Source organism: Malania oleifera, chromosome 7, assembly GCF_029873635.1.
Source record: "Malania oleifera isolate guangnan ecotype guangnan chromosome 7, ASM2987363v1, whole genome shotgun sequence".
Taxonomy (NCBI): Eukaryota; Viridiplantae; Streptophyta; class Magnoliopsida; order Santalales; family Ximeniaceae; genus Malania; species Malania oleifera.
The window spans coordinates 27,795,470-27,823,457 of record NC_080423.1 but is presented as its reverse complement, the minus strand read 5'-3'; the positions used below and the strand labels follow the sequence as shown (position 1 = coordinate 27,823,457).

At 38.9% G+C, this 27,988-nt stretch overlaps 1 protein-coding gene across 1 annotated transcript; it reads right to left on the bottom strand.

Annotated features, from left to right (window-relative positions):
* LOC131160176 (phosphoribosylaminoimidazole carboxylase, chloroplastic) lies at nt 1-27,930 on the bottom strand. The gene is made up of 16 exons (XM_058115563.1): nt 27,398-27,930; nt 26,840-27,055; nt 26,592-26,703; nt 25,766-25,828; nt 25,523-25,661; nt 22,171-22,226; nt 19,731-19,804; nt 19,449-19,596; nt 19,152-19,325; nt 2,800-2,887; nt 2,602-2,718; nt 1,771-1,868; nt 1,572-1,689; nt 1,402-1,496; nt 782-888; nt 1-683 (listed from the first exon to the last, which is right to left on the bottom strand). The coding sequence occupies exons 1-16, from the start codon at nt 27,604-27,606 to the stop codon at nt 590-592; spliced, it is 1,908 nt and encodes a 635-aa protein (XP_057971546.1). The 5' UTR covers nt 27,607-27,930; the 3' UTR covers nt 1-589.
* Nucleotides 27,931-27,988: the final 58 nt, after the last annotated feature.

The window sequence follows — 27,988 nt, the reverse complement described above, 5'->3', positions numbered from 1 at the left end:
TTATTATAAAATGGAGGCATTTATTTATTATTCTAAAAAATTGTCTCATAAAATTCAAAATTAAAATAAAAATCTGAATGATAAATAAATTAACAATTATCAAATTTATAAAAAATTGTACAAATTTATACTTTCCCCGTTCTCACAGAGACTCCAATCTATAACTAAAAATTTATCTGAATTCTGCAGTAAATAATCCAATGCCATAATACATATCATTTCAGGAACCCTTCGCATATCACCATAAAAGCCTTTTCCAAATTTTTGGAAAACCCACTTCTTTATTTGTCACTAACTATTGCTAAGAGTAATTTTGCAGGATCAAAACCTCTCAGGATGCAAGGCCAGCTTTTCCAAGCAATGTTAAGAAATTCCCTATGCATTTTCCCTCGATCGTTCTAAGTTCTGCATCAAGTATCACTGACAAGGGGATTATTCCCTCTCGTTTATTAAGTGAATGGACAGCAATGATGTGTGAATCATCGATTCTGTCCAGCAAAACTTGAGCACATTGAGCTTGAGGACCATTATTATCCCTGGCGAAAAATGGTACAATGGAATATCACCAGCAGAGTATCCGAATCAAAACTCAAGGATTAAGATAAGTTTCCCATCCATCATTTTGTAGCTTTTCTGCCTTCAACAAGACATCATCCTTTGTGTCTTCCAAGTACTGACTCATTCTGCATGGAGCATGAACAGTTGGCAAGAAGGCAACAGAGAAAATATAAATGCATTATACATGGTATACACACAGAAAGAGAGAGAGAGAGGATCCAACCTTGCCTGTAGGTCAGCATCTCCAACTCCCAACATCCTCACTGCTAGCAAGCCTGCATTTGTGGCATTGTTGATTGCAACTGTTGCCACAGGAACACCCCTCGGCATCTGCATTAAGCGAAAAAGGCATCAATTGATGAAAATTAAGTCTTAATCAAAGTAACAAAAAGTACCAAATGACAAGTATGAGATGTCTGTGCCTAAAAAATTACAAAGCATTTTTATGCCAAGTAATATTCAATCACTGGTTTAAGAATATTCCAATATCTCTCTCTTTCCATATGCTTATTGGCAGCATGCAAATTTCATCCCAATCATTTTGGAGTAAAATTTTTTGCTCCTCAATATCAATAAAGGAATATGATCATTTTTTACCTTCTTTTTTGGTATACCCACCAACAAGTTAAAAAGATATTAATGACCCCACCAAGAGAAATAAGGAAAAAAATAATCAGTCCAGGGTTCCATGACTCAATTCAGAATAAGCTTCAGCTCCAATTGTGGAAGATTGGGCATATGATGCAGTTCCCCCTACATTGTGGTCTGTTGCAGACAAAAAGGGAACAAAACTCTCCAATAATGCATGCCCAAAACATAATTTACAGAATTAAAATGATATACCTGCACAATTGATAAGAGGGAATCAAGTCCATCCAAAGCAGAAGCACGCACAGGTACCCCAATAACAGGCAAGGGAGTCAGCGCAGCTACCATACCTAAAACATAGACATACTTGTCAGTGCCAATGAGACAGTGATGCATTACAACACAACAGAAGGGGCAAAACTAGCCTGGCAAGTGGGCTGCACCCCCAGCCCCAGCAATGATGATTTGAACACCTCGCTCACGAGCAGACAGAGCATATGAAAACATCATTTCAGGAGTCCTGTGTGCCGAAACTATTCTCACCTGAGAAGTTAAACTAGTGAAAGACCAAACAGAATGGACTAATGAAAATCTAAATTGGAACTGTTTAAATGAGTATATAACCTCGTTAGCCACACCAAACATATTCAAAATCTTTGCAGCGTCCTTCATAACAGGAAGATCTGAATCAGAGCCCATTATAATCCCAACACGTGGAGTGACTGCAATTGGCAAAAGACAGGGAACATGAACTGTGTAATTCAAGTATAATATAATAAACTTCATAATGAATCCAAATGATTTGTTGGGGTTGAACATCAAGAAAAAAGCATATATATTGTGTTTGGTCTCCCAAAAAAAAAAAAAAGCAGCATCTCGTTACTAAGATTCAGTACCACACCAACAAAAACCTGAAACATTGGTTAAACCACAACAGTTTCCTTCAGAAGGTCCCACAAAAACATTCCAGAACACATCCAATAACTGCCTTTAGGTGCACCTAACCCTCGGTGGGCAGTCAATCAAAAGAGGAAACTGGAAGAGGACAATAAATGCCTGTGCTTAGATTTAGGAATTTAGCACTATATAATCTAGCTGAAAGAACTTTTAATTGCTTTTGAAGGGAACCAACATGTCATAAGTAATGTCAGTGCAGTTCAGAAACCCACCAACTCCTCTGCACCAAAGAAAAAATATTACAACATAGAAATCCTAATGAACAAAAGCAAATTTAGTGACATATCTGCACTGATAGTTTAAACCAAAAAAATTCAACTAAGAGAAGGCAAAAATAACAATAATAGCAACAAACACGAAAGATCTGTATTTAAAAAGAATGAATCACATAATATGCATGTATTTTGATTTTAAAACTACTACAGCGATCAAGATTTAGTTATTTGTTCACATACATAATTGATGCAGTCTAAAATTTTGATCTTTAAAACACCCTACCTGTAGATTTTCCATGCCCAATTTCTTGCTTTAGCATTGAATTTAACCGTGCTTCTACAACACCCATTGAAGGGCCAACAATCGTAATATGACCCATTTTTCGTTGCTTTCGCATTTCTGTCAAATAAGTACTATGCAATCATTAATTCAGAGAGAGAGAGAGAGAGAGAGAGAGAGCAAAGTTCACCAAAATCTGACCTGGCTTATCATACCAATGAACAGAAGCCCCTGGAATACATAATGCCCTTCCAATAAGTTGATGAGCTAAATAGAAACCTTGCTCCCCCTAGAAACACAGTGACTGGTAAGGTGAAATGCCATTTGATGATGGGGAGTATTATCTTCCATGAGCACAACATTTGAAAGAATTTTGAGATTACTTGGCAAGAAAAGTAGAAATCAGTTAAGAGAAAGGAAAAGTTGTGCAAGAATCAAGGTAATTATATAGCATGCTCCTACAGTGGAACAGTCCTGCAACTTTTAATGTTTTATAATTTTTTTCAATATGTAAGTTATGCACTAGGCAGATCTTGAGCACAGGAGAGCCTGTGCATCTGGTGTCACCTCAGCCCCCAACACACCAAATTCAAATGGTATCACAAGCATCATGCCACTTACAATAACAATGGTTGGTGAGTTTGGCCCCTTTGTTTGGATAAACTTCTCTTAATTAGTAAAAGTTGGATGTAATGCATTTAATAAACTGTAGGGACCCGAACCTAGAAAAGAGAAGAAAATAAATAAAAGAAAAGAGAAATAAAGGAAAAGAAAAGAAAAAGAAGGAAAGACAGTTTGGCAGGACCAAATCGTCAACGGTTTTCTAGAGCCTCTAGGCTGGCCTTACTTAAGGGCTAAGCTAGTTTTTATTTTTATAACTCAAAATTCCTCTCTCTCTCTCTCTCTCTCTCTCTAAATTAACTTTTGGGACTCTCTCTCTACTCTCACTCTCTCGTGACCCTCTCTCTCCCATAGGCTCACCCAGAGTCCATCATCGCTCCCCGATCATCTCTCCCTCCTCTCTCGGCTTACTGGATCACTTTCGGCGGTGGGTTCGAAAGCTGGGTTTTCGTTTTCCGAAACATAATCGGCTTATTTTCAAGAACAAGTAAGGGAATTAGGTCATGCCAGGTTTTTATCGTAATTGAACTGATTAAACTGTTTGTATGTACATATTTTCATGATATTAGGGGTTGTTTCGAAATCCAACCATTTGAAAACTAGGTTTTTAATTATGGGAATCTCTTACGGTAATTTGGGAATGATTTGAACGGTTGAATTTGTGAGTGTTGTTATTATACATGTAATTTGTGAAACAAAAGGGGTGAGGGTGATCATCTATATGCTTTTAAAATATATACATATACATATGTATAGGTATGTTTTGAGTAACTTAGAAGGGTTGGATGATCATGCCCTGGTTTTTCATCATACGAACTGAATATACTATAAGATGTTTTTCCTAGTGGCTTATTTAATTATGGTTTAGTACTCAAAATCGTGTGGCATGAGAATAATCTATATGGTTTTATTGCATAGCTGAACTCGGGTAATGGTTATGAAATATACGGTGAAATTGTGAAATATACTAGTTTATGGATGATAATGGATATTTGAAATGACGGCTGAGAGCCGGGTTTGACATGACAGCCGTGTGCCAGGTTGTGAGATGGCAGGTTTTATAAGAAATGACAAAAGTGAGAAAATATTACAATTTCTATTATACTTAAATTGCATGATATGGTTTAAGAACCCTAAGGACCGGTTGTATTGAGAGCACGATACCGTTGCTAGTGAATGAGTAGTGCAGCCACACGGTACTGAGACTTGTAGGCCTTCAGATAGTCGATTTGGCCGCAAAGTGTTGTTGTACCCCTCTGGAGTCTGGACTAGACTGGGTAGGCAAATCGGACTAACAGACGAGATTTCACCGACTTAACCTGGTGGTAGGCCAGCCACGGCTAAGTCCCACCTTCAGGCCGCACAACTCGATCATGGGGGTATATACATGATGATGTGTGTCCAAAAGGGGGGCTTCTTCTACGCATATGTGTGAATTTAGGAAATAAATGTTAAATATGCATTGAACTGATTTACATCATGGAAGTAAATGTATATTTTCAACTGTACAGGTGTGAGTACTGTTTATGAATGCTATTTTGAGTAAAGAAAGTAATGGATGTTCCCTGCATATACTAAAACTCATGTTGGCCACACCCTGATAATAACCTTAATCCATCTTACTGAGAGGTGTCTCACCCCAATGATCATTTTACTTTTCAAGAAATACTAGGGATCAAACCTAGCGAGCTAAGAGGCTGGGGTTTAGATTGACTAGTATATGTATGTGGTTTGTAAGAAAGAAGTTTGGTTTCCGTCTTTTATTTTGGATTGTAATATTGATACTTGGAGATCCTATGTATGGTAGTAGTTTAGAACTCTGGTAATGTATTTGAGGATGTTTAAATTATTTTTGCTGCTTTTATATGATGATTATGGTTTCAGAGAACACAAATATTACTAAAGTAACACCCCAGGCCCCACTTTCGGGTTCGGGGCGTCACATAAACAGCTTACATCTTTCTTATTAAACACTCAGGGTCAACTTTTTCTTTCTAAATGCTCCTTTCCACAGGGGAACAATTTTTACGATAAGCTGAATCAGCTCCTTTTTGTCCATCCCTTTTTAGAAGTTCCTTTTCATCAGCCACTCAGGGGTCAAACAAAGCCTTATCATTGGTCCATACAAAACTTGATTTGATCCATCCATTTCACAGGAAACCAAAAGCTGTAATGCTCAAAATTCAATAATATGCAAATGGAAATCCATATCAAACTTCAAAATACCCTTTTTCAAGTAAAGAATTACTTTTTAAAGTGGCACCAAGGGGGCGCCAACCCAAGTAAAAAAACAGATGCACTAAAATAAACACAGCAGAGCTAAATCCTCTAGACCAACAGTCTCCTAGCACTTTGCTCAAAGCCTTTCATCTTCCAGCAACTGAGGAAAGATGAAGCACTGCAGGACATAACTGACATTACACCAAACCAGTGCCAGAGGGGGACTCATAGCTGCCTCACCTGGAAGCAGTGAAGAAGCAAGTCATTGGATTCTGTTTTTTTTTTGCATAGGAAACATCTGTTAACAAAGACAACACCCTTTCTTCTAAGATTATCCCCTGCAAGAATGAATTACCAAGCCAAATCCCAAGAAAAGAATAGCAACTTATTTAGGAGCTCCTGTTTTCCAGATAACTCTCCATGGAAATTGACTTGCACTGTCGCTGCTGATCATATTATGATAAGAAATGGCTGAGAATTTTGAGGACTTACTTCCCAATCATTTCATGTTATCTTCCCTATTGGTACATATTTTGGTTCTGTACAAGGCATGGGGATGATAGAAAGGATAGCTCTCTCTAAACATCCCCTTTTTGCCTTGTCTATCTCACATAAGTGTGATGGCAGCGGTACAAGATGAATCAATGGTATCACAGATGTTCAATCCAAATCAAACAAGAGATCTTCAATCTGAGATTGGATAAGGTTAGTGAGAGCTCACTGACTTCATTCTCAAACACAATCAGGTGTGTAGTAGGTGGGTAAGATTGTTTTACTCTTCAGTTGCTGCTAGCTGGTTCTCTCATGGATTGTCACTCAGAAAATTGGGTAGAGGTTTCCAAAGTTTTCATGTCGGAAGTGTGAGGTATTGGAAGGCGATTCATACGGTAGAGATGGGAAAGTCTGGAGTTAGGGCCTGGTTGGAAAGAAAAGAGGCTTTGAGTGTTCGTTCCTGGTGAATCTAAAGGAGAAGGGGGCAATAAAGAGTTCTGTGAGTGGGCTATGAATCTCCTTCCTGGTGCTGGTGGTGAAGGCAAAGGAAATGATCTAGATATTCGTTCATCCAGCCAAGTTGTGTTGGTTGGGAAGGATGATGCAGGTGAAAGGGAGATGGCGACAAAATAATTCATCAAGTAACATTGTGGTGGCAGAGAAATGGTAAAGCTTGATATGCATTGCTGGCCCACAACTTCACATTTTAAGCTTTTAAGGTAAAATGGTAATCTAAATTGGTAATAGAGCTAGATTACCTTGAGGTCCAAGGTTCAAGTCTTGTTGCTCATGTTTATTGCGTGGTGTCTAAAAACTATTTTATTCCCAGTAATGTGGGTCATTCTTGGTTTGTTTCTCTCTACATTCAATTGAGCTGCACTGGCAGGGGAATATTAAAGCTTGTTATGCATTGTTGGCCCACAACATAACAGCTTAAGCATTTAGCTAAAGTGGTCATCTGACAAGAAAAAACAGTATTACGATGGAAAGATGAAAGTGAAGGAACCCGGGCTTCCATCGGAGAATAATTTTCATCCAGAGACTAGGTCATCTGCAGCCATCCTGCTGCTAAGATGGCAAGGATCTCGGCTAGGAATGCAAGGGGGACAGAGGCAGCTAGGATTTCTCTCAGGGAAGATAGTGCGATGAAGGTTGTGTATAGAAGGCTTGGACGACTGATGATTGTTCTGGACTTGGGCTAGCTTGTGGGAAGGAAGGGAGGCTTAAATTTTTCCCAGATGGATCAGTCAAATAAACAGGCCCAAAACCACAATGAGACCGGACTTGGGCCAGTCACTGGAAGGAAGAGTGAGGCCCAGTTAATTATCAGTTGAGCCACTTAAGTGAGCAGGCACAAAATCCAAATGCAACTATTAGAGTCCAAGAGGCCATGGATCTGACCAGCCTTAAATAAGCTAGTGCAGGGTTACATGCAAGGGTTCTTGTCATGGTTTTAAAATCTGGACTTGTGATGATCCTGATGAAGCCACTGGCTTTCTCAGCCCTGTCAGCGAGTTACCCAGTGATTGTAGTAATAATAATAATAATACAAAGGCATAACTCATAAATCATATTCACCTATTGGCAGATGGTATCTCACTCTGTGGCCTTCTGGCGAATAACCCAAAGACCCTCATCCATCCTTTGCTCTGCCATCAAATGATCCAACTGTAAACCATTGCCAGACTCGCATAGTCATCATACTCATACAAGCTTTCTTTTCCAACCTCCTCTCTCAATGAAATGTCTTTGTCCTGCTCATCCATTTGTTTCTTAGAACCATCAAAAAAAATAAAAAAGAAGAAATGGCTATTTGCACAAGCATAGTAATCTCTAAATTGTTAGGTTGCACAATTTTTTTAATACAAATCCTTTGACACCCTTTTGTATACATCTTCAACAATCCCCTGTAGAACATCTTTTCCAAGCTTACTGTTTTCTTCTACAGCATTCAGATCTTTATCATAAATCTGCTGTTCTGTTTCTGCATTTGAGTGGTCCTCACCATTCCCATTCTGTTCTGCCAACTGGAATTTTTTAATCCCAGTAACTCCATCTTGAATTCTTTTTAGGCACAGGCCAAGTTTCACCTCCACCTTTCCTCAGAAATATGCCCATACTGGTTTACCATAGCTGCACTCTTTACTTCATCAGGCCCAGGTGTTAAGCCCATTACTGTAAAAACCAGATCTTAACACTCCAACTGCTTTAAAATTGAAATCCTTAGCCCAATCCTGAAATCCCCTCCCCTTCCCACCAATACGTCCTACAATTAAAGAGGATGCCAGATTATTCACAATCAGGTGCCAGCAGTTTCGAACTACCCCCTTGCTGGCAACTCTGGCACCCTTTCTCAGAGCCAATCAAATAGATTCAGTGTAGGAAATATTCAGCCTTCTCGGTGCCATAGCACTCCAACTTGTCTCAATCCTTCATAGATTTGTGGACCCGCAATGGGCATAGCAAAAATGTTGTCCTTTCAGCCTTCAAATTTCTGTCAGCTTGATCAACAATTACCTTCAAAGTACAGAAGAGCTTCCACCATCCATCTGCTTCAGAATCCTCTGAAAAAAAAAAAAAAACAGAGCTGCCTCAACCTCTCTGTACCTTTCCAAGCGCAAAAATCTTCCTCAGATGTTCCCAAGTAGCTTTAGATGAGGAAAATCTCCTTCCACTCTGAGAAGTAACCCCCTAATATTCTTATCTAACCTACAAAACCAACCAAAAAGCCATAATCTGAGTCGAGACTCATTGAGATTCTTCATTTTTCAGCACCAAAAAGGACGATCAGCTACCCACAAACTCGGCTATATGAATTGAGTCATTCTCCAATCTATCAAAGTCAAAACTTTTCTTTCAACCTTGAAACATTGGTGAAACCCTTGATAAACTCAGCTTGTGATAGCTCGTGGTGAAACAGAAGCCTGGGAAAGAACTCTGAAATATGAAAATTGCTAAAAAGGAAAAATCATAGAATGGGACAAGAAACAAGATAAAAGTTGAAAGGAAATTCAGATCCGATAGGTTAAAAAATCCAAAATCCTCATCCTCATCCTCATCCACTTCGTATGTAGCAGAAAAACCATTGCCCTAGCGGTTGCAAACCATCCCCTAGCCAGCAACTCTGGCACACTTTGTCAGAACTGATCAAATAGCTTCAGCATAAGGCAGTATTTGGCATTCTCAGTGCCATAACACTCCTACTTGTCTCAATCCTTCATAGATTTGTGGACCCGCAATGGGCACAACCAAACATTGTCCCTTCAGCCTTCAAATTTCTCTCTGCTTGTTCAACAACTACCCTCCAAGTACAGAAGAGCTTCCACCATCCATCTGCTTCAGAACCCTCTGGAAAACAAACAGAGCTGCCTCAACCACCCTCTCTGTACCTTTACAAACATAAAAATCTTCCTCACATGTTCCCAAGTAGCTTTAGATGAAGAAACCCTCCTTCCACTCTGAGAAGTAAACCCCTAATATTCTTATCTAACCCGCAAAATCAACCAAAAAGCCATAATCTGAGACAAGACTCACTGAGATTTTTCATTTTTCATCACCAAAAGGACGATCGGCTACCCACAAACTCAGCTATATGAGTTGAGTCATTCTCCAATCTATCAAAGTCAAAACTTTTCTTTATACTTTGAAAGAATGGTGAAAAATCTTGAGAAGCTCAGGTGGTATAAAAGAAGCATGGGAAAGAATTATGAAATATGAAAATTGCTAAAAAAAGAAAAATAGGTAGAATGGGACAAGAGAACAAGATAAAAAATTGAAATGAAATTCAAGACTAAGAGGTTAAGAAATCTGACAGCCTCATTCTCATTCTCTTTGTATGCACAGAGAATTCATCGCCCAGGTGCCGGAGCACTATTGGGATAGTGTCAAAGCGGCACCAGTGATGCAGCTTCGCTTTCGGAGCAGCAACAGTAATGCAGCATTGCTTTCGGAGCACCGTTGTATCCTAGCATCGTCTTTCTCTTGCATCTATGGTAACATCAACGGTTGATCAATATGACCATGGTAATTTTAAAAATTAACATTCCCTTGGGCGGACCAAACCCATGGTTCTCTCTTCTCTTTACACCTCCAAAGAATGTCTCTCAGCAATTTTTCTTATCTCCTGGCTACTTAGTAGGAGTAGCGAATGAGGGCAAAAGGTAAGTGAGTTTGAGCCTTCCCCATTGATCAATATTGCCTGTTTCACCCTGCTAGTCTACTCTCAAACCTTACAATGACAGCTTGTACAAAGTTCTTAATGCCAGCCAAAGATACACAGAGGGGAGCTTGCTGTCTTCGCACCTTAAATTGGCAGCAAGCAATTCCAGGTTCCTAACCTCTGTGAGTGGAATGATCTTGCTCAAGCGCTCATTAATTTTGAGACCAGAGCTTGCTTTAAACCAGGAGAAAACACAACTTAAACATCTTGATTGATTCTCTTCAGATCTGCAAAAAATAATGGTTGCATCAGCAAAGAGCAGGTAAGACACCTTTCATCTAAGCCCTCACACTGCCCTATAAACCTTTTTCTCGTCAACACACAGATTAGCACCACCATGACCAACATGAACAAATAAGGAGAGATAAGATTCACTTGTCTTAATTGTCTCAAGCTTTCAACAAAAAAAAAAAAGCTTTTGGGGTATCATATTAGAACTGAGAATCTGGTAAAAAAATTTTACAGAATTCAATCCACTCTACCAGCCTGCCTCCAAACCCCATTGTTTCCAATACATATAAAATAGAAATCTAATTTACATGATTATATGCTTTTTCAACACCCATTTACACAACATTCCAGTTTCTTTTCTCTTTAGTCTATAGGTAGCATACTTATTCACCGCCAATACAGCATTGAGGATTTATCAGCTATGGACAGGAGGACTTGAGGTCACCAAAATCACGTCACTCTTGCAACCTCTTTAATCTTCTTTAAGCCTCAACACAAGGACATTAGCTATGAACTAAAGGCATAGAGTCCCTAATATCCTTAGCTCCACTTTTTTTTTGGGAATTAAAGCAATATAAAAAGTAGCATTTTCAGGCATTCTTTTTCTCAAACCTGCCTTACTAAAAAAAAAAATTGCTGAAAGAAGACCATAAGCTCATTTTCAATGATGCTCCAAAAACTTAGTTAATGCCATAAACATATAATCCGAGGGGCTTCATCCCCATCGCTAAAATTAAGGGCAACCAACAACTCTTCAGTGAAAGGCCCTTCAGCTCAGCACCATCCTCAGTGATTGTATCAAACTCCAAATCATCAATTTTCCATTTCTACCTTTCAGTTTCTCCATCAAATTTTCATAGAACTTAAGCCCTTCCCTTCATTCTTACCAAGCTCCTTGGCCACCTGCAAGGTCTGGGAAAGATTCATTCACTTCAAGGAGACCCAGGAGGTGACCCAAAGGAAGCGTGGTCAAGTAAGCCCGTGTTAGAGAAAGAATCTCTCTTCCATCTCTTGGAATGCACAGGGCTTTCGCTGGTTCATCTTCGTCCGTGAGAGCGATCCACAATATCCGAGTGTTCTTGGCTGGATTTGTATGCTGGTGTATGAGAGTGAAGAGTTTTTCGATCCTCTGATTGTGGTTCTGGTAGGTTCGTGACTCCTGTTGACCTTCCCGCCCACTCAGATTTTGAAAAAATTTGAATTTTTGGCTGCCCCTGCTGCGATGGGGCAGCGTGGTAAGGCTGAAAGAAGATTGAATCTGGAGTCCGAGAAAAAGGAGGTGGTGGAATTTGCGTTGAAACACATTGATTTTAGAGGAGGAAATCGGACAGAGTGGAGTAAGAAAACTCGAGTTGAGATTATGGCTGAATTTGAAAGGCTGTCTCGATTGGCAAATCAGAAGGTTCAAGGGGTTTCGAGTGGTTTGAAATCATCCTCGGAGCTTCTTGAGTTGCTTCGAGCACAGAGGGGTGTGTATGTCAACCAGGACGCTGGATGTTTGAAGGAAGATGAAGGGGGGTTCCGCAGGTGAGTCTGCATGCTGATAAGGAGAATGGCATCTTGAATGGGGATGGCAGTGCCCAGGTGAGAGATTCTCATAGAAGCCTAGGTTTGAATGAGGATGGCATTTTCTGTAACCAGCTAGGTCTGAAGATGAAGGTGGTGTCGACAATGGCAAGTGAGAAAATTGCGGAAGAAATGGGATTATCTGAAAGTAGTGATGAACAGAGTGTTGGTGGAAGTATGGAGAAGCATGAGGAAAAGGGGAGACAGTGGGGAGATGAGTCTCTCTCGGATTCTGATGCTAGGGATGTGAAAGACTCAAGTGATGTAGTTGCTTCAGTTTGTGAGGAGGTTAAAAATTTTGAATTCGGAGAAGCAGCTCCTGTGCTGAACAATCAGCAACAATCAGATGGTCAGGGGTAAAGAACTATCATAAGAAACAACAAGAAAGTTCCTTGGACTGAACTGTTTGCGAACAATAGAAGTCCAGCGAACTGTGGTAAGCTTCCGGCCTTCTCCCCTAATGGTGATAGTGCTAGGATACCAATTTCTGAAATCAATGATTCGGTGGGGATTACAAGCAAACAGCTGGTGGGCTATTTTGTTGGAAAGTTCCCTGGAAGGGCGGCCTTTAATGCTCTGATGAAATCTTGGAGAGTTCTAGTAGAAATCAATCAGCATGCTAAAGGGTGGATCATTTTCAGATTTCAGAGTGAGGAAGACCTTTGCTCTGTTCTGAAGAATGGGCCTTATTCAATATATGGAAGGACCCTGATTATTAAGAGGAAGCCCGAAGTATTTCCAATATGGCCACGAACACAGAACCACTCTTCCAGTTTGGATTAAGCTAAGAGATCTTCCTCAGGAGCTGTGGACACCAATGGCTATTGGGAGCATATGCTCTGAAATTGGAAGGCCATTAATCAAGGACAAGCTTACGACGAATATGGACAGGATCTCTTATGCCATAGCCTTGGTGGAGGTGGATGTTGCCAAGGAAATCAAACATGAAATTAAGGTATGGCTTCCGGATGATGTCTCTATCATGCAGGAGGTTGTGTATGAAGCTCTACCCAGATACTGTAATAAGTGTAAGACAATTGGACATTCGGAGAGTTCTTGTAATACTAGGGAGGTGTATAAGAAGCCCCAAAGTACCCAGTACAGAGTTAAAAAACAATTGCCTGTGGGAGAATCAGGGAAGGAAGATGGGGAAATTAGGAGCAGCAGAAGAAGGGGATATTAATGATGATATGATCAATAAGCAGGTGGATCTGTCTCATGTTAAGAGTGATAAGGCAGAGATGGCTGGTAACGATGCTGAAGATGCTGTTGAGTCTGATCCTTCTGTTGTTCAGGAGGGTATGTTGGCTGGGGTGGTATCTGTGTGTGGGGGTAAGGATGGTGAGGAAGAAACTATGATTGAGAATGGGCAATCTGGTGAAGAAGAGGTTGCAGGAGAGAGTGCCTCCATAGTTCAGGATGATGAGGGTGTTGGTGGTGCTCAGCAAGAACAGGTGAATGGGAATGGTAGTATTGTGGCCAGTGGGAGTAATATTCAGACAAATCCAGTACAGCAGGGGAGTATAGGGAAGGAGAAGGTTAATGAATTCGAACTTGCAAAGAAGAAAAATAAGGGTAGAGTGACTCACTATAATCCACTGACTATTGGAAAGGGGTTAGGGCCCCCTTCTAAACTAAAATGAAGATCGCATGTTGGAACATCAGGGGTTTCAGTAAATCCTTGAAGCAAAATGGGGTTGCTGACCTCATAAAGAATAACAGAATAGATGTAATGGGAATCCTGGAGACCAAAAATGAATGAAAAGAATGCAGAAGAGTTTGTGAAAAAGAAGATGCCTAGTTGGAAATATATCAACAATTTTGAAGAACATAGGGCTGGGAGGATTTTGATAATTTGGAATCCTGGTAAAGCTCAAGTTGAGGTATTTTTTAAATCTCCACAACTTCGACCATGCACTGTTACATGTCTTACTTCCAGAAATGTTTCAAATTATGCTTTGTATATGGTTTTAATACCACTGTTTCTAAAAGGCCAATGTGGCAGGACATCACTGAGCTTTGTAGGGATGAACCATGGCCCCTGTTGGGAGACTTTAATAGTGTTATGCAGACTGAAGAGAAGAGAAATGGGAACCCTGTATCTGCCTATGAGATGAGGTACATGAATGAATGTTTTGCAATGAATGGACTGGTTGATGCTAGGTCCTCCAGATGTTATTTGACATGGACAAACAACAGTGTTTGGTGCAAACTTGATAGAGCTGTAATTAACAATGAATGGTTGCCGAAGGGATGGAGTGCACATGCTGTATTTCAGCTCCCTGGTTTTATCTCAGGTCATGCATCATGCATTGTAACCTTATTTGATGAGGCTAGTGTGGTGAAAAGACCATTTAAATTTTTTAATAAGTGGATGAAGCATGAGAGTTTTCTGGAGATTGTTGAAAAGGGCAGAAACAACAGAGTTAATGGGTGCAAGCTGTTCAGATTAACTAGGAAGCTTCTAATGCTGAAGGGACCACTTAGGGACTTGAACTCCATGCATTTTTCCCATATATCGAAAAGGGCAGAGAATGCTTCAAAAGAACTGAAGGAAGCCCAGCAGTGTCTTCATGACAGGCTTGATGATATCTCATTGCAGATTCAAGTTACTATTAAGAGGGAAATTGCTGCAAAATTGGAGGAGGCGAACAGGAGTTTCCTTGCACAGCAGGCAAAGTGCCACTACCTGAAGAATAGTGATAGAAGTACAAAATTTTTCCATTCTCTGATGAAGAGACACATAGCCAAGAGCCAAATCACTTCTATTGTGAAGGATAATGGTGAGTATACCAAATCACAACTGGAGGTGTCAGAAGAGTTTTTAAAATTTTATAACTGTTGTGAGCTAATGAAGTCTGCTGTCCTGTTGACCCTAGTGTTATTAATACAGGCCCTATGTTGAATGAGGTTCAAGCAACTAAGATGGTTGAAGATGTCTCTGACAAGGAAATCAAGGATGCCCTATTCAGTATAGGGGAGGACAAATCCCCTGGCCCGGATGGTTATACTTCTAGGTTCTTTAAGGAGGCTTGGAATATAATAGGGAAGGAGTTCACACTTGCAATTAAGGAATTCTTTGTACATGGTAAACTACTCAGACAGATTAATAGAACTGCCATTGCATTAATTCCTAAGTCCCAACATGCTACCTCAGTTCAGGATTTCAAGCCTATCTCATGTTGCAATGTTGTGTATAAGGTGATAGCTAAAATCCTGGCTAGCAGAATTAAACCCTGTCTTGGGAAGTTGGTTAGCGAAGCTCAGTCTGCCTTTATCAGTAAGGTATATGATTGAAAACATCTTCTTGGTTCAGGTAAGGAAGTATGCTAGGAAGAGAATATCCCCCAGGTGTATGATCAAGATTGACTTAAAGAAAGCGTATGACTCAGTGTCATGAGATTTTCTAAGAAGCATGTTGGAACATTTGAAACTCCCTACGGCTATGGTGGGTTGGATTATGCAGTGTGTGAGTACCACATCATTTTCCCTATCTATTAATGGTGGGTTATATGGGCTGTTTGAAGGCAGGAAAGGACTCAGGCAAGGAGACCCTTTGTCTCCCCTTTTGTTTGTGATTTGCATGGAGTACTTATCAAGATTAATGAAGTCTCTAGAAAATAACCCAGATTACAGATTCCACCCTAAATGTGCTGAACTCAGAATTTCTCTCCTGGCATTTGCAGATGATTTGATTTTGTTCTCTAGGGGTGATGTGCTATCTGTTAAGAAGATTATGGAATGCTTGAATCTATTCTCTAATTGCTCAGGTTGAAAGGCTAGTGTTCTAAAGTCTAGCTTGTACTGTGCAGGAATGGTAAACAATGAGCTTGAGGAGATGATAAGGCTGACTGGTTTTCCTTGTGGGGTATTCCCCTTCAGATACATGGGTATCCCTCTTGCATCTACAAGGCTAAATTTTGCTCATTTCTCCCCTCTGCTCAGTAAGATTGGCAATAAGATTAATTCTTGGCCTGGGCACACCATCTCGTATGCTGGAAAACTGGAGTAGCTGAATTCAGTGGTGCAGGGGGTGGAGTGTTTTTGGCTTTCTATTTTTCCCATTCCCTGTGCAGTGCTCAACCAAGTGGTTAAGCTTTGTAGGGATTTCCTTTGGGGAGGTAGGAAGATACCTCTTGTTGCATGGAAAGAGGTTTGTTTGCCAAAGAAGGAAGGGGGTCTGGGGGTAATGGACCTTAAAAGCTGGAATTATGCCCTCCTTACGAGAACCTTATGGAACCTGCAGGAAAAGAAGGATTCTTTGTGGTCGAAGTGGGTGAATCATGTTTACTTGAGAGGTAATTGCCTATGGGAAGCAACAGCAAAACATGAGGACTCGCCACTTATTAAGAAGCTGATAGAAATCAAGGATAAACTGCTGCACCAGGTAGGGGATAGGAGGCTGGTTGAAGAGCAGATAAAAAATTGGGTTGTTGATGGGAAATTTTTTTGCTCTAAGGCATACAACTTTTGGAGAATGAAGGGTAGGGTTGTGCCTTGGCAGAGGGTAATTTGGAAGAATATCAATGACCCGAAACACTTTTTCATCTTATGGCTGGCTGCAAAAGGGAAGCTACAGACTAGTGATAAATTCATTGGAGATGGCATTGACAATTCCTGTGGTCTGTGTGGCGCAGAGGTTGAATGTCTAAACCATCTGTTCTTTAATTGTAGGATATCATATGAGGTTTGGAATAGTGTGAGAAATTGGATGGGTTTAACAAGGGCTATGTCCACTGTTAAAGCCAGTCTCAAATGGCTCCGAAAAGAACGCAGGGGTACTGGGATCAACTCTACGGCAAAGAGAGCATGCCTGGCCATCACGGTTTACAGGTTGTGGCATTTTAGAAATAAGAGGAAGTTTGAGGGAGTTGTCACTCAGCCTGATGTTATCTTCAGAGTGATACAGATTCATCCATTTAGAGTAGTATATGACAAATTCCCCTTTCTATGTAATAGAGTTGTAACATTTAGTAACTGTATCCTGGGTATGCCCAGGTTGTGATGTATAGTTGAGTAGCAGTTTATATGTTGGATAGAGCCTGGCTGATTAGCCCCTGGGTTCGCCCAGGTACGATGTATTTGCACCAGGTTTGTGTTTGTGGATGGAGCCATGCTGCTTCTCTCTCCTGGGTATGCCCAGAGTAGCTGTACATATCCAGTTTTGATCTATATAATTATAATTTTCAGATAAAAAAAAAAAAAGATTCATTCACTTCACACCCTCCAAAAACCTCTTCATTCCATTTCCATCTCTTCAAATCATTTTGCAGCAAACTGAGTTTATCAGCTACAACAAAAAGACCAGAAGGTCCTTCCCACCTCTTAATTTTTCCACCAGCCTTCAATCAGAACCCCTGAATTCTCTTCTTTCAGCCACAGATTTTCAAAAAGATACGGGCTTTTTCCTCTTGGCCAGACCCTCCAAATCAATCCTGGACAAGCTTGCATTCTCCCTGTAATTTGTGTGCACACGGTGGTAGAGGAGCATGCAATGGGAGATAAATCAGTCTCATAACATTGATAATTGTGAAAACACCCTTACTGCAGATGTCTGGTGTCTGGTGCACCTCTTTCTTTCATCCTGAAATCGAACAGCGTTGAATCTCCACTGATACACAATGGATAACCCCATCTAAGTCAAACCGATACACGTCTTCCCAATGCTCCTTTCTGGTGTTATTATCCAGAAGGCTACAAACACCACAAATATAACCCGTCTGCTTTTACACTGATGGCAAATGAGGATATAATTTGAGTGGGTCCCTTCTATATCTCCAGTTTACCAAAGCTTCCAGTGACTCACAAAATAAGAGTTCCTCCTGCATTATCATGTGGTGTCCCAATCCACCCTTCTACCACCCCACGCAGGTTGCAAATGCCTATGGAAACATTCTCCCACTTTGTTTCCTGAAGACAGACCACCTCTGACCTCCACTTCTTCAGGAAGCCCTTCACAACTTTGCACAAGTCATGCTCATGTAAGCACCTTACATTCCAAGATGTAGGCTGCATGTCTCAACTTGGATTTTTGCTCCCCGTATCACCCATACCTCCAACCCCCAGCAAGTCTTTCCCACCACAGCTAACAGACCATTCTCAGTAGAAAATTCAACATTTGATTTGTTAATTATGAAAACCTAATCCCAACTACTTGGACGAGCCATATAAACCCATTCTGCCGATTCTGTCTATCTACAGCCATATATTCCCAAAATAACAAGTCATTAACTTTTTCACTACTTCAACTCACAGCCCTTTCAGCCTTTACTTGTCTTCAGAAGTATTAATAATACACTATATGACTCCTTCATGATAACCATTCTCTTCATTATATAGGGACAAGCATGAAGAATAAATTGTTTCAAAACTTTCTAAATGATGCTGCAATTTCCAACTTCTCACAAGTGCATCCATTTCAAATTATGCCCTCTATCCTCCCACCATCCCCTTTATCCTACTATCATTCATCCATCTCAACACTTTCTTCTATTGCCACTCATCCATGTCAACCGTTTCTTCAACTGCCATTCATCCATTTCAACCTCTGGAGATCTTGGGTATCCCAAACAAACAACAACAATAGTGTCAACAGATCCTTAAGTCCCACTGGAATTGGCATTATAAATCTTTTTGTAGTCATTGAAAATATCCCAGAAAGTTGAACAGTTGTCAAATCCTTTCTTATCATTGTGGTCCCAAATTATTCTAAGTCTGCCCCTCCCCTCTTACAGCCTCTATTTACATCTAACTCGCTCCTCATTGGATCAAGTGTCATTTGATCTACATTGCAAGTTCCCAACTGCCTTGGCCACCCTTAACTTACCTTGCCCTATCTTCCACAAGTGCTACACATAGGATGTGTTCGTTCCTTGTTTGATCTTCTAGAGTTATAACACATGCATATTAAGTTCTTAATATTTTAATTTCAACTACCTCACTAATAACAAAAAAAATTTTAAAATTTGTACCCCAACTCAATGACTAAAAATACATTTCATATATTCCACCAATTATCTACTTGTTTTTTATAATTTTAGAACAAATGATACCACTGATCTAATGGCAGGTTAGTATGTAATCATAATACAGCTGGACATAACTTGAAAAATAAGTGATCGAAACAACCCCCACCCCCACCCCCCTCAAGATACTAAGATAGCAATAGATCAACAAAACAAATATGGACAGAAAAGAATGCCACCTCGTCTTCACCCAGTAAATTATACATAATAGCTGCTGGAATTTTCATTGATGGATCACCAAGTGGAAGACCAAGGACTGCACGCAGATGTTGTTCATATTGCGAAGTGAAGCAAGATTCAATTGTGTGATGACCACTATTGTGAGGTCTGGGAGCTACTTCGTTCAGTAAAATCTGCATAAAATTGAATAATACAGATATATTAATTAACATCAGCAGTCTGCTGGCCTCTAAGGTGCGATGAACATGAATTTTAAAAAATTAAGATAAAAAGTTTAGGAAGAAGCAAAAGACAACCTGACCATCCATTGTCAGAAACAACTCAACAGCAAACACGCCAGCACCTTCTAATGAGCTAATTGCCTTGTATGCAACATCAGTTGCAAGTTTCCTGATCTTCCATGGCACATCAGCTGGTGCCTTCACAACATGACAAATGTTATCCCTAAGACAACACAAGGATCACAGCATTTAAATTTACTACAATATGAAATAATGAGGTCAAATGCATCTTAATTCTGAATTACTAGGTTCAGAGAAAAAATGCTAGCAACAAGCAATGGAACTACAACATCGTACTTATGAATGGTTTCAACAACAGGGTAGCACAAGATTGAATTTTCTCGTCCTCTTGCGACAATGACAGCCAGCTCCTAAAGTAAAACAAATTACAATAAATAAAATAAATAATTAAAATATTAAAAGAAAATAGTACCCAATAATTTGGTCTAATACATTTCATACTCATATGAGCTAAGAGATAAAAAATCCAGTACAAGGCATTAAAATGCTTTAGCAATATAAGATGGCTGGCAAGCACATAAAATAATATGGTGTTGTTCAATCAGAATTAACAAACAAATTGAGTGTGCAGACCTCATTTTCATATGAATGTTGAAAAGCATGCATGCTGATGGAAAAGGCAGTAGCAAGTTCAATCAATGGCTTAATCCAAGTATGCCTTGGAAGAGCATAAAAAATTATACAGTTGATCTGCAAGCCACTGATTTTGAACTAACAATATATGGTGAAATGCTAGTAATCAAGCATAGTGTTAGAGACATTTCAAAATTAAAGCAAGTAGAAATTTAGTATTGTTTGCCAAAAAAAGAAAAAATAAAAGAACGAAAGAAAAGAAATAATTTATAAATAGAAGGAAAAAAAAAAGTAAACAAAAAAGACAAAGCAAAACAGCACTCAGAACAGAGATTCAGTACAACTAAGATCTCCAATCACTCTAAATACAACTCAAAGAAACTCTTGGAAAAGCACCAGCCATTGACACCCAAAGAGGGGCATAGAAAACCACCCCATCCCAAAGCAAATGAAAGCATAGAAGTTAAATCACAACATCATAACATCCTACGATCCTTGCTCCAGCTAAAACTTCAAAATCTAGTAAGAAACTGCTCCTCTGCAGTACTCAGACAAACCCAACACCTATTCAATGTAGAATAGAAGATTCCACAATTTCCAAGCAAAGGAGAAATAACAACATCAATAACCAAGCCTTGAGTCCCACAAGATGAGTCAGCAACACAAATCCTTTCCTACCAATTAACACAAATTTGGGCAATATACTCTCAACAAATTCTGCACAGTTAAATCCTTATTCACAATTTCATTCCAAGTAATTCTATCCCTACCCCTTCTACTGTCACTGACATCAACTAACTCACATGTTGCAGGTACTTAAACAATCTCAGTTGCCCTCCCTTGTCCTATCTTCCAAAGGTGCTATGCCCAACTTACCATGAATGTGTCCATTCTTTAATTTATCTTTTAGCAACTCATCCACCATAGCATTCTCCTTTCAGAAAGTTTTACTTTTTGAACACCCAAAAAAATAAAATAGAGAGAGAGAGAGAGAGAGAGAGAGAGAGAGAGAGAAGTAACCATTTCACTATTCTACTGACAAATATAAATCAGAATCTCATTAAACCTTCTCTTCTGCAACCAATCATGAGTTTTTCTCTTGTTTAAAATCATGCACCAACAAAAGCCTTAACCTTAAAATGAATCTTGGCCTTCCAAGTAAACTGATTCAGAAAGAAAGGATGATTTGTCGATGTATGAACAAGATATGAATAAAAGGATTTACCAGGAAAAATGCCAGAACTATCAAAACACCAAAATCTCTTATCCAAGTAAAAGAGAAACTGACTAGAATCAAGACCTGAGCTCAAAGAACTAATTCATCCACCTCCTTGTCATAAAGACTACAGAACCAAACATCTCAAGAAATGTGAGAGCCATCCCAACTATAGAAACCCAATGGAGCTCATATTAATCTTGATTATCTTACGCCAAAGGGATTCAACTTCCAAAAGAAAATGCCACAACAACGTTCCCTCCAAAACAAATATTCTCATACGCTTAGTTGCCTACCTCCAATCCTCCTTTAGATTTTGGTTTCCTCAAAATCCTCCAATTTGCTACATTATCTTTCGTTTTCTTCCCCACGCGCAACCAAAGGAAATCTCAGCAACTTTTCTATTCTCTCAGCTACCCTTATGGGGATCCCACAAAGAGAGAAAAGATAAATAGGAACACCAGACAGACAAGCTAAAACTAAGGTAATACAACCCCCCTCCCCCCAAAGGAAAAAAAAAGCCTGCACTTCCACACATCCAGTCTCCAAGCAACTTATGCAACAATAGGAGTAGCATGACCATTGCCTTCCAAGGGAAGTCCTACATAAGTCAAAGGTCACTCATGAACTTCATAGCCAACTAAATACGCATAAAAAAATATCCCGAATACTCAAATTCAGTCCAACCAAATCATACTTGAACAAATTAATCCTAAGAACCAAAACAACCTCAAATGTCTAACAGTTAGAAAATTATTAAAGCCCCAAAACCATGTTTTAGAAAAAAAGAATAGTATCATCAGCAAACTGAAGACGGTAAACAGCAATCATTGCCCCACTATTGTTAGCAAAATAAATTGTCAATAAGCATTACAAGGCATAAAACAAGTTTGTCAATAAGGGCAACAAAATATGTCAGATGTTAACCTTAACAAAAGATGCCCATTTCTCAACGTATAAACCACGATCATATCCTCCAAGAGCTGCATATAATGAAACCTTCACACATTAAAACGCAATATTCAACTTAGAGTAATACAAAACAAAAATAAGCTGTGGGAATAAATTTCCATATAAATGTAAAATAAAAAACTAAAAAATGGTTAAAACAGAAATAAAATCAATTGTCTATGATGATAAGAATCACAACCAGCAAGGTACATCTTATGCAGATAGTTAGGCCAAATGGCAGTAAAGTTAAGAAAAAATTCCGAAACTAAGATTTAACTAAGCTACCAAGGCAAACTACAGGAGTTTGAATAGATATATATTTTAACCAAGGGGCCAATGCTCTACAGATAAATGATTGTCAGATTCCAACATAAACACAAGGTGTCAGACTGTTAACTCCCCAAAACCAAGACGCAGTGCGCAATATATTTAAGTGTTTGCAAATATAGCATATTGAACATATTTATTTATCGATGCAGGGGCTTGGCCTACATTAAATCTCATAGCACAATGTAAGCAAATCAATTGATATATACATTAAGCTCCATAAAAAAATGGTACACACTTATTCTTTTGAGTCATAGGTAAATGCTTTCATAATGGTCTACTTTCAGATGCAAGCCAACATGGCATATGTCAACAAGTCTACAACGCAGAGAATGCCAAAAAGAAAAGAAGTATCCTAGACATCACCAATAAGCTCCAATTTACTGCTTTCCAAATTTCAGCAAGAACTTTAGTCATAAAAACAAAGATTTGGGGTAGGGAAACTACAGCCAAAGCTTTTCCAATCCAAAACTAACCAACTGATGATGACTGAAGTCAAAACCCGCAACCATAAATTAGATGATTTGTTTAAAATGAGAACAGCAATCATTAGTCTCACCCAAGTTAGGCCAAATTTGTTGTTTTTTCAGTTCATCATAATTCATAATCAAGTACATTTAGATAAGCAGGGTAATATTAGTCAATGAGTCAATGTATCCTTGATTAATCTTATCAATTGTGACAGCACTAGCAGTTTGTAGGAAGCATGCAAACCTACATGAATTTGCCACAAAGGTAGCAAGCAGCTGGCCAAAAAGCGGAAGGTCAGGGGTAAACTCCCACATGATAGAGATACCAAAAATAAGTTAACATAAACTCCCCCCAAAAAATTTTAAAGCAAAAAACAGCACCAATCTTAACCAATTTGACAGGGGTATAAATTGGACAGCAAGAATTCAACCATACTTGAAATATATAGAACAGCATCCCATTTGTAGTTACCTGGAACATGGTGTGTTTCAGACTGTTGAAAAGGGTACACTACTTAATAGGGATGTGGTTCTTTGTGGTGGTGGGATGGGAGGGCAGGGGGGTTTGGCTTAGTTGGTAAGCAATTTCAAATCCTGTTATGCTTGAACGAGTTATTTGTTTTACTTAGGAGGGAATATATAAATATGCATTAAACTAACGATTATAAAAAAGCATTGTAAAAATTCCATTATTTTACAAAATTTTAGAAACATGACTGCATCATTATTATTCTTACTCAACTAAATTAGAATTTATATGAACAACAACAGTTAATGAGTAAATTAATTTATTTCTTTTCATGAGAATTAATGTTTCAGTGTTTTGGTAATAATAATAAAATAAGTGAAGAAAATTGTTGAACTCTTTAAGTGAAGAAGTCAATCTAAAAAAAAAGTAAAGTCATATTTACCAGTCGTACATAAATAATGATAAGAGACAAATAGGGGTGAATGTCACGTGAGACTGTTGGCATTCCTTCTTGCCACGACCAGTAAACTAAAAAAGGGTGGGGGGTTAAATTTATTGGCCACTCAAAAAGCTCTCTCTCCCTCTCTCTCTCTCCATTTCAATAAATGCACCCTCATAGGTGTCACAAGTTGAACAATCCATACCTTGTGAAGGGCCATGCCCATGCGGCACTAGTTATACCACTCTTGCTTACCAGGCAGCTGAAAGTATACCACGGTTTCACCATATGAACAAATTCTTAGCCATCGGATACAAAGTTAAGTGGGAATAGTTAACAAGCATGAAAATACGCAGTTAACTGTAAAGCAATGTCATTCATTATTAACACATAGGCAACCTATGTTTTTAGCAAGGGAGACTGGTAAGCTAATCACAATTGCTAGTGAGTTTTATAATGATTGATGAACATTCACCTAACACTAAAAAAAATCAAATTGATTGAGGAGTCATACTCCCATTTTACACTAAGGCATTATCCTACTCAAAGAAGAAAACCAACACGACTACTTCCATGATGGTTACCCATTCCATATACACAAGACAAACAATCACAGGCAAGCATAATGCCCTAAACAAGCTTAATGGGCCTTGTAGAAGGTGAAACCCTGTTCTCTCATTCTCCATCCTTACAAATCATTGTCCACCTTCAAATGCACCTTCAATTAGCTGTTCTTTCCTCCATTCAAGCACAGTTTGAATTTCCAAGAACTTAGTGCAGATTTGTGGCACCGATTTCTACTCTACCATCTCTCTTTTCTACCATTCAAGCATAGCTCAACCTCAAACTTCAACAAATTCAGATAAATGTTTCCAATTTTCTTTATAAATTGTTCTTTGGAGATTTTTCTTACAATTTGTTTAGAAATTTTTGAATATATTTGGATGACTTTTTATTTGAAAATGGTTAACAAATTTGGGTCGCCATTTTTGGCAATTAGGATCCTGACCCCCATCGCTTTGCAAGCTATCTACAAATTGGTATGAGTGATTCAGATTGCGGTTCCAGGGAGCAGTGACCCAGGTAACTATGATCCCATCATCAATTTGAAAGAGGAATGTGCAAAAATAGTATTTGAAGCCAAAAAATCACTAATCATGCATATGATTAGAGAAACCATATGACATCTCAGCTGGCAGAGTACATTTACAAGATATGCACCTACTCAACAGCCCAATAAGAAAACAAGGAAATACATATGATTACCACAAATAAAAACAGTCCAGCAAATAAAAACGCAAGAAAAAAAATAATTGAATTGCATAATCTCAAGAGCAAAAAGACCATGAAAATTGAAATATTACCAATCATCAATTAGAATAGACTCAAATGAGTTCAATGCTACAGTACAAGCTGAGAGAAATCTCACATGTTGAGCCTTTTCCTTGATATAGTTGATATATAACCCCCACCTACCCACACTCAGCCACCAGATGAAACAAGTAGAAGCGAGCATCATGCTTCCCCATTTATAATGAAAATGATGATATGCATGCACATGCAAATACACATACACAAATGTACACACAAGCTCAACTAGTTGACAAGCACTTAACCTCTTACCTGCTACTGCAGATGGAATCTCCTCTTCGCTTTTAGCAACAGCATTTCCACGCCCATCATAAGCTAGCCTCTTACTCTTAATCATAAGAGGATAGCCAAATAGATTACCTGCCCTCTTGGCCCTATTAAGATCATCAATCTGCCATAGTCGCATTTCATTACACAAAACTCCGATTACTCAACAAAGAGAAATGCAAATTCAGCAGCTAACCCTTGATCAAATATTTATTAACAGTAATATACCTGCATAAACTCGGGAAGCGGAATGGCATGATGAGAAAAATGAACTTTTTGAAGATATTTATCCTGTCAAGGGGAAAACAGTGGCCCCTATAAAATTTCCGTCATAAAAACAGAATTCATGTTTGTTTTCCAAAGAAAGCAAATAAGCATCACATCTATTTTACTATAAAAAAGGGAGGCCAAACAATGATACCTAGAACGTGGAAGGTCCCGGTTAATGGAAGCGGACAGGATTGCAGTACAATACATGCTCTAAAATGCAGTACATCAGGGTATTTCAATCCTTTTATAGACATATAGGCGAAAGAAGTGTGATGAAACTTGTCAATTCAAGAGAGGATGTTGAGGGATTTTCTTCAGTGAGGTAGATTAATGATGAAGGAGAAGAAAATTATAATACGATAATGCTCCATTTTCACTAATGATATATGTCATATAAAAATTTTGAATTAAGATTTTGGAATGAAAATGTGTTGTGTCAAAAACATTCCTACTTAATTCATGCTTCACTAGAGTATCATTGTTTTCTAGTAAGTATGGAGCAGAAGAGTATCAGCAAATTACAAGATAGATTTTATTTTAAAATTACACATTGGAATGTATATGAGAGATAGGTCAAGCCCAAGCCCAAGCCCAATGCCAACATTAAGATGTTCTCCTCCACAAATTTATCAATATCCAATCGACTTCAGATACTTTTCACTTTGTGCACCCAAAAAAATAGGGCATAAAAAAAAAAAAAAAGATACCTTCTCACTTTTCGTAAAGACAAAGCAATGTACACAAGATGGAATGCAAAATCACATTTGCATAAAAAAATACATACTTGGATTATACGAATAGTAGAAGCCCTAGGTTCACAATCAACACCTTGTTGTTCAAGCTTCTCAAGTGTAGCAACATCGACATGCTCAATTTCAACTGTCAATACGCCACATCTGACTACCATGAATGAAATTAGCTTTATTGGATTACTTCCAACAAAAACGTGAAATTAAAAATAATGGCCAACGAAGATAAAGAAACCAAAATTATTATTACAATTATTTGCATTATATGCAATAGAAATTCAACCTCTTTGCAAAATCCTGAACTGTAGCACTGTCATCAAAGCTTCCAACCATGTGATAGTGTGACAATGTGCTCGCTGGGCAGTTCTCCATTGGGTCCAACACCATCACCTTCACGGCCAATTTTGAAGCCGCTTGACAAAGCATCCGACCCAATTGCCCCCCTCCCAAAACACCAACAACTATTTCAGGTAACCCATGAACAGGCAAATCATCCTTCCTGCGTACACATTGTATGAAATTATTACCCACCCAGTTCAACATGTCAATGGAAGAATCGTCCTAAAGTAAGTTCACAGTAAAGACGCAGGTAACCAATAAATAACAATAATTTTCTGATAGGAAACTGTTTGAAAACCCAGAGATACACAATACAGATATCAGACTGAAGTTGAACGATGAAATGAAATGCTTAATCTTTTTTTTTAATAATAATCTTTAAGACTGAAGTTGAACGATGAAGTGAAAGACTTCACCTCCTCCTTTGAGGGGCAAAAACAAACAATCTTTCAAAGAAGAAGAAGAAGTTTCAGAATGTCGAAAAAGAAATTGAAGGTAGCACCTAAGTGAAATTTCGTGAGCTTCGGGTGGTGATGCTTGGCAACACAAAATGGCATTAGGACTCCGGGCCCTCAGTCTTAAAGAAGATAAAGATGACGGTGATGGCATGTGCATCTGTGTATCGGAGACCAACCCATCTAACGTAAACCCTGTTCTTCGTCTCGACTTGAAGTTTACGCCATATAGGGCGGAGCTGCTCAAGTTAAGCATTCTGCTTCCGCGCCTGCCCAGAACGCCTCACCCTCCTCTCTCTTACAGCGGCGGCCGACTTGACCGAAAAGGAAGAGAGAGAGAGAGAGAGAGAGAGAGAGAAGAACTTCAAGCAATGGCGGGCGGGCAAGCTCAATCTGAGTGAGAGAGTGGATTTCTTGGGCAAGCCCCTTCCCAGAGTTCTTACAAAAGCCAAAACATGTCTCTATAATATGTCTCTATGCGGAGGATCAGCTTAAAAGCTGCAATCGCATGGGAAAGAGAAGAGAGAGAAGGATAGGAAAGAGAAGAGAAATCTAATGGACTTTGAAAGAATACAAAACACATTTGGTGAAGCTAATGGACTTAAATTTTTAAAATTAAACATAAATTTTTGAAATTA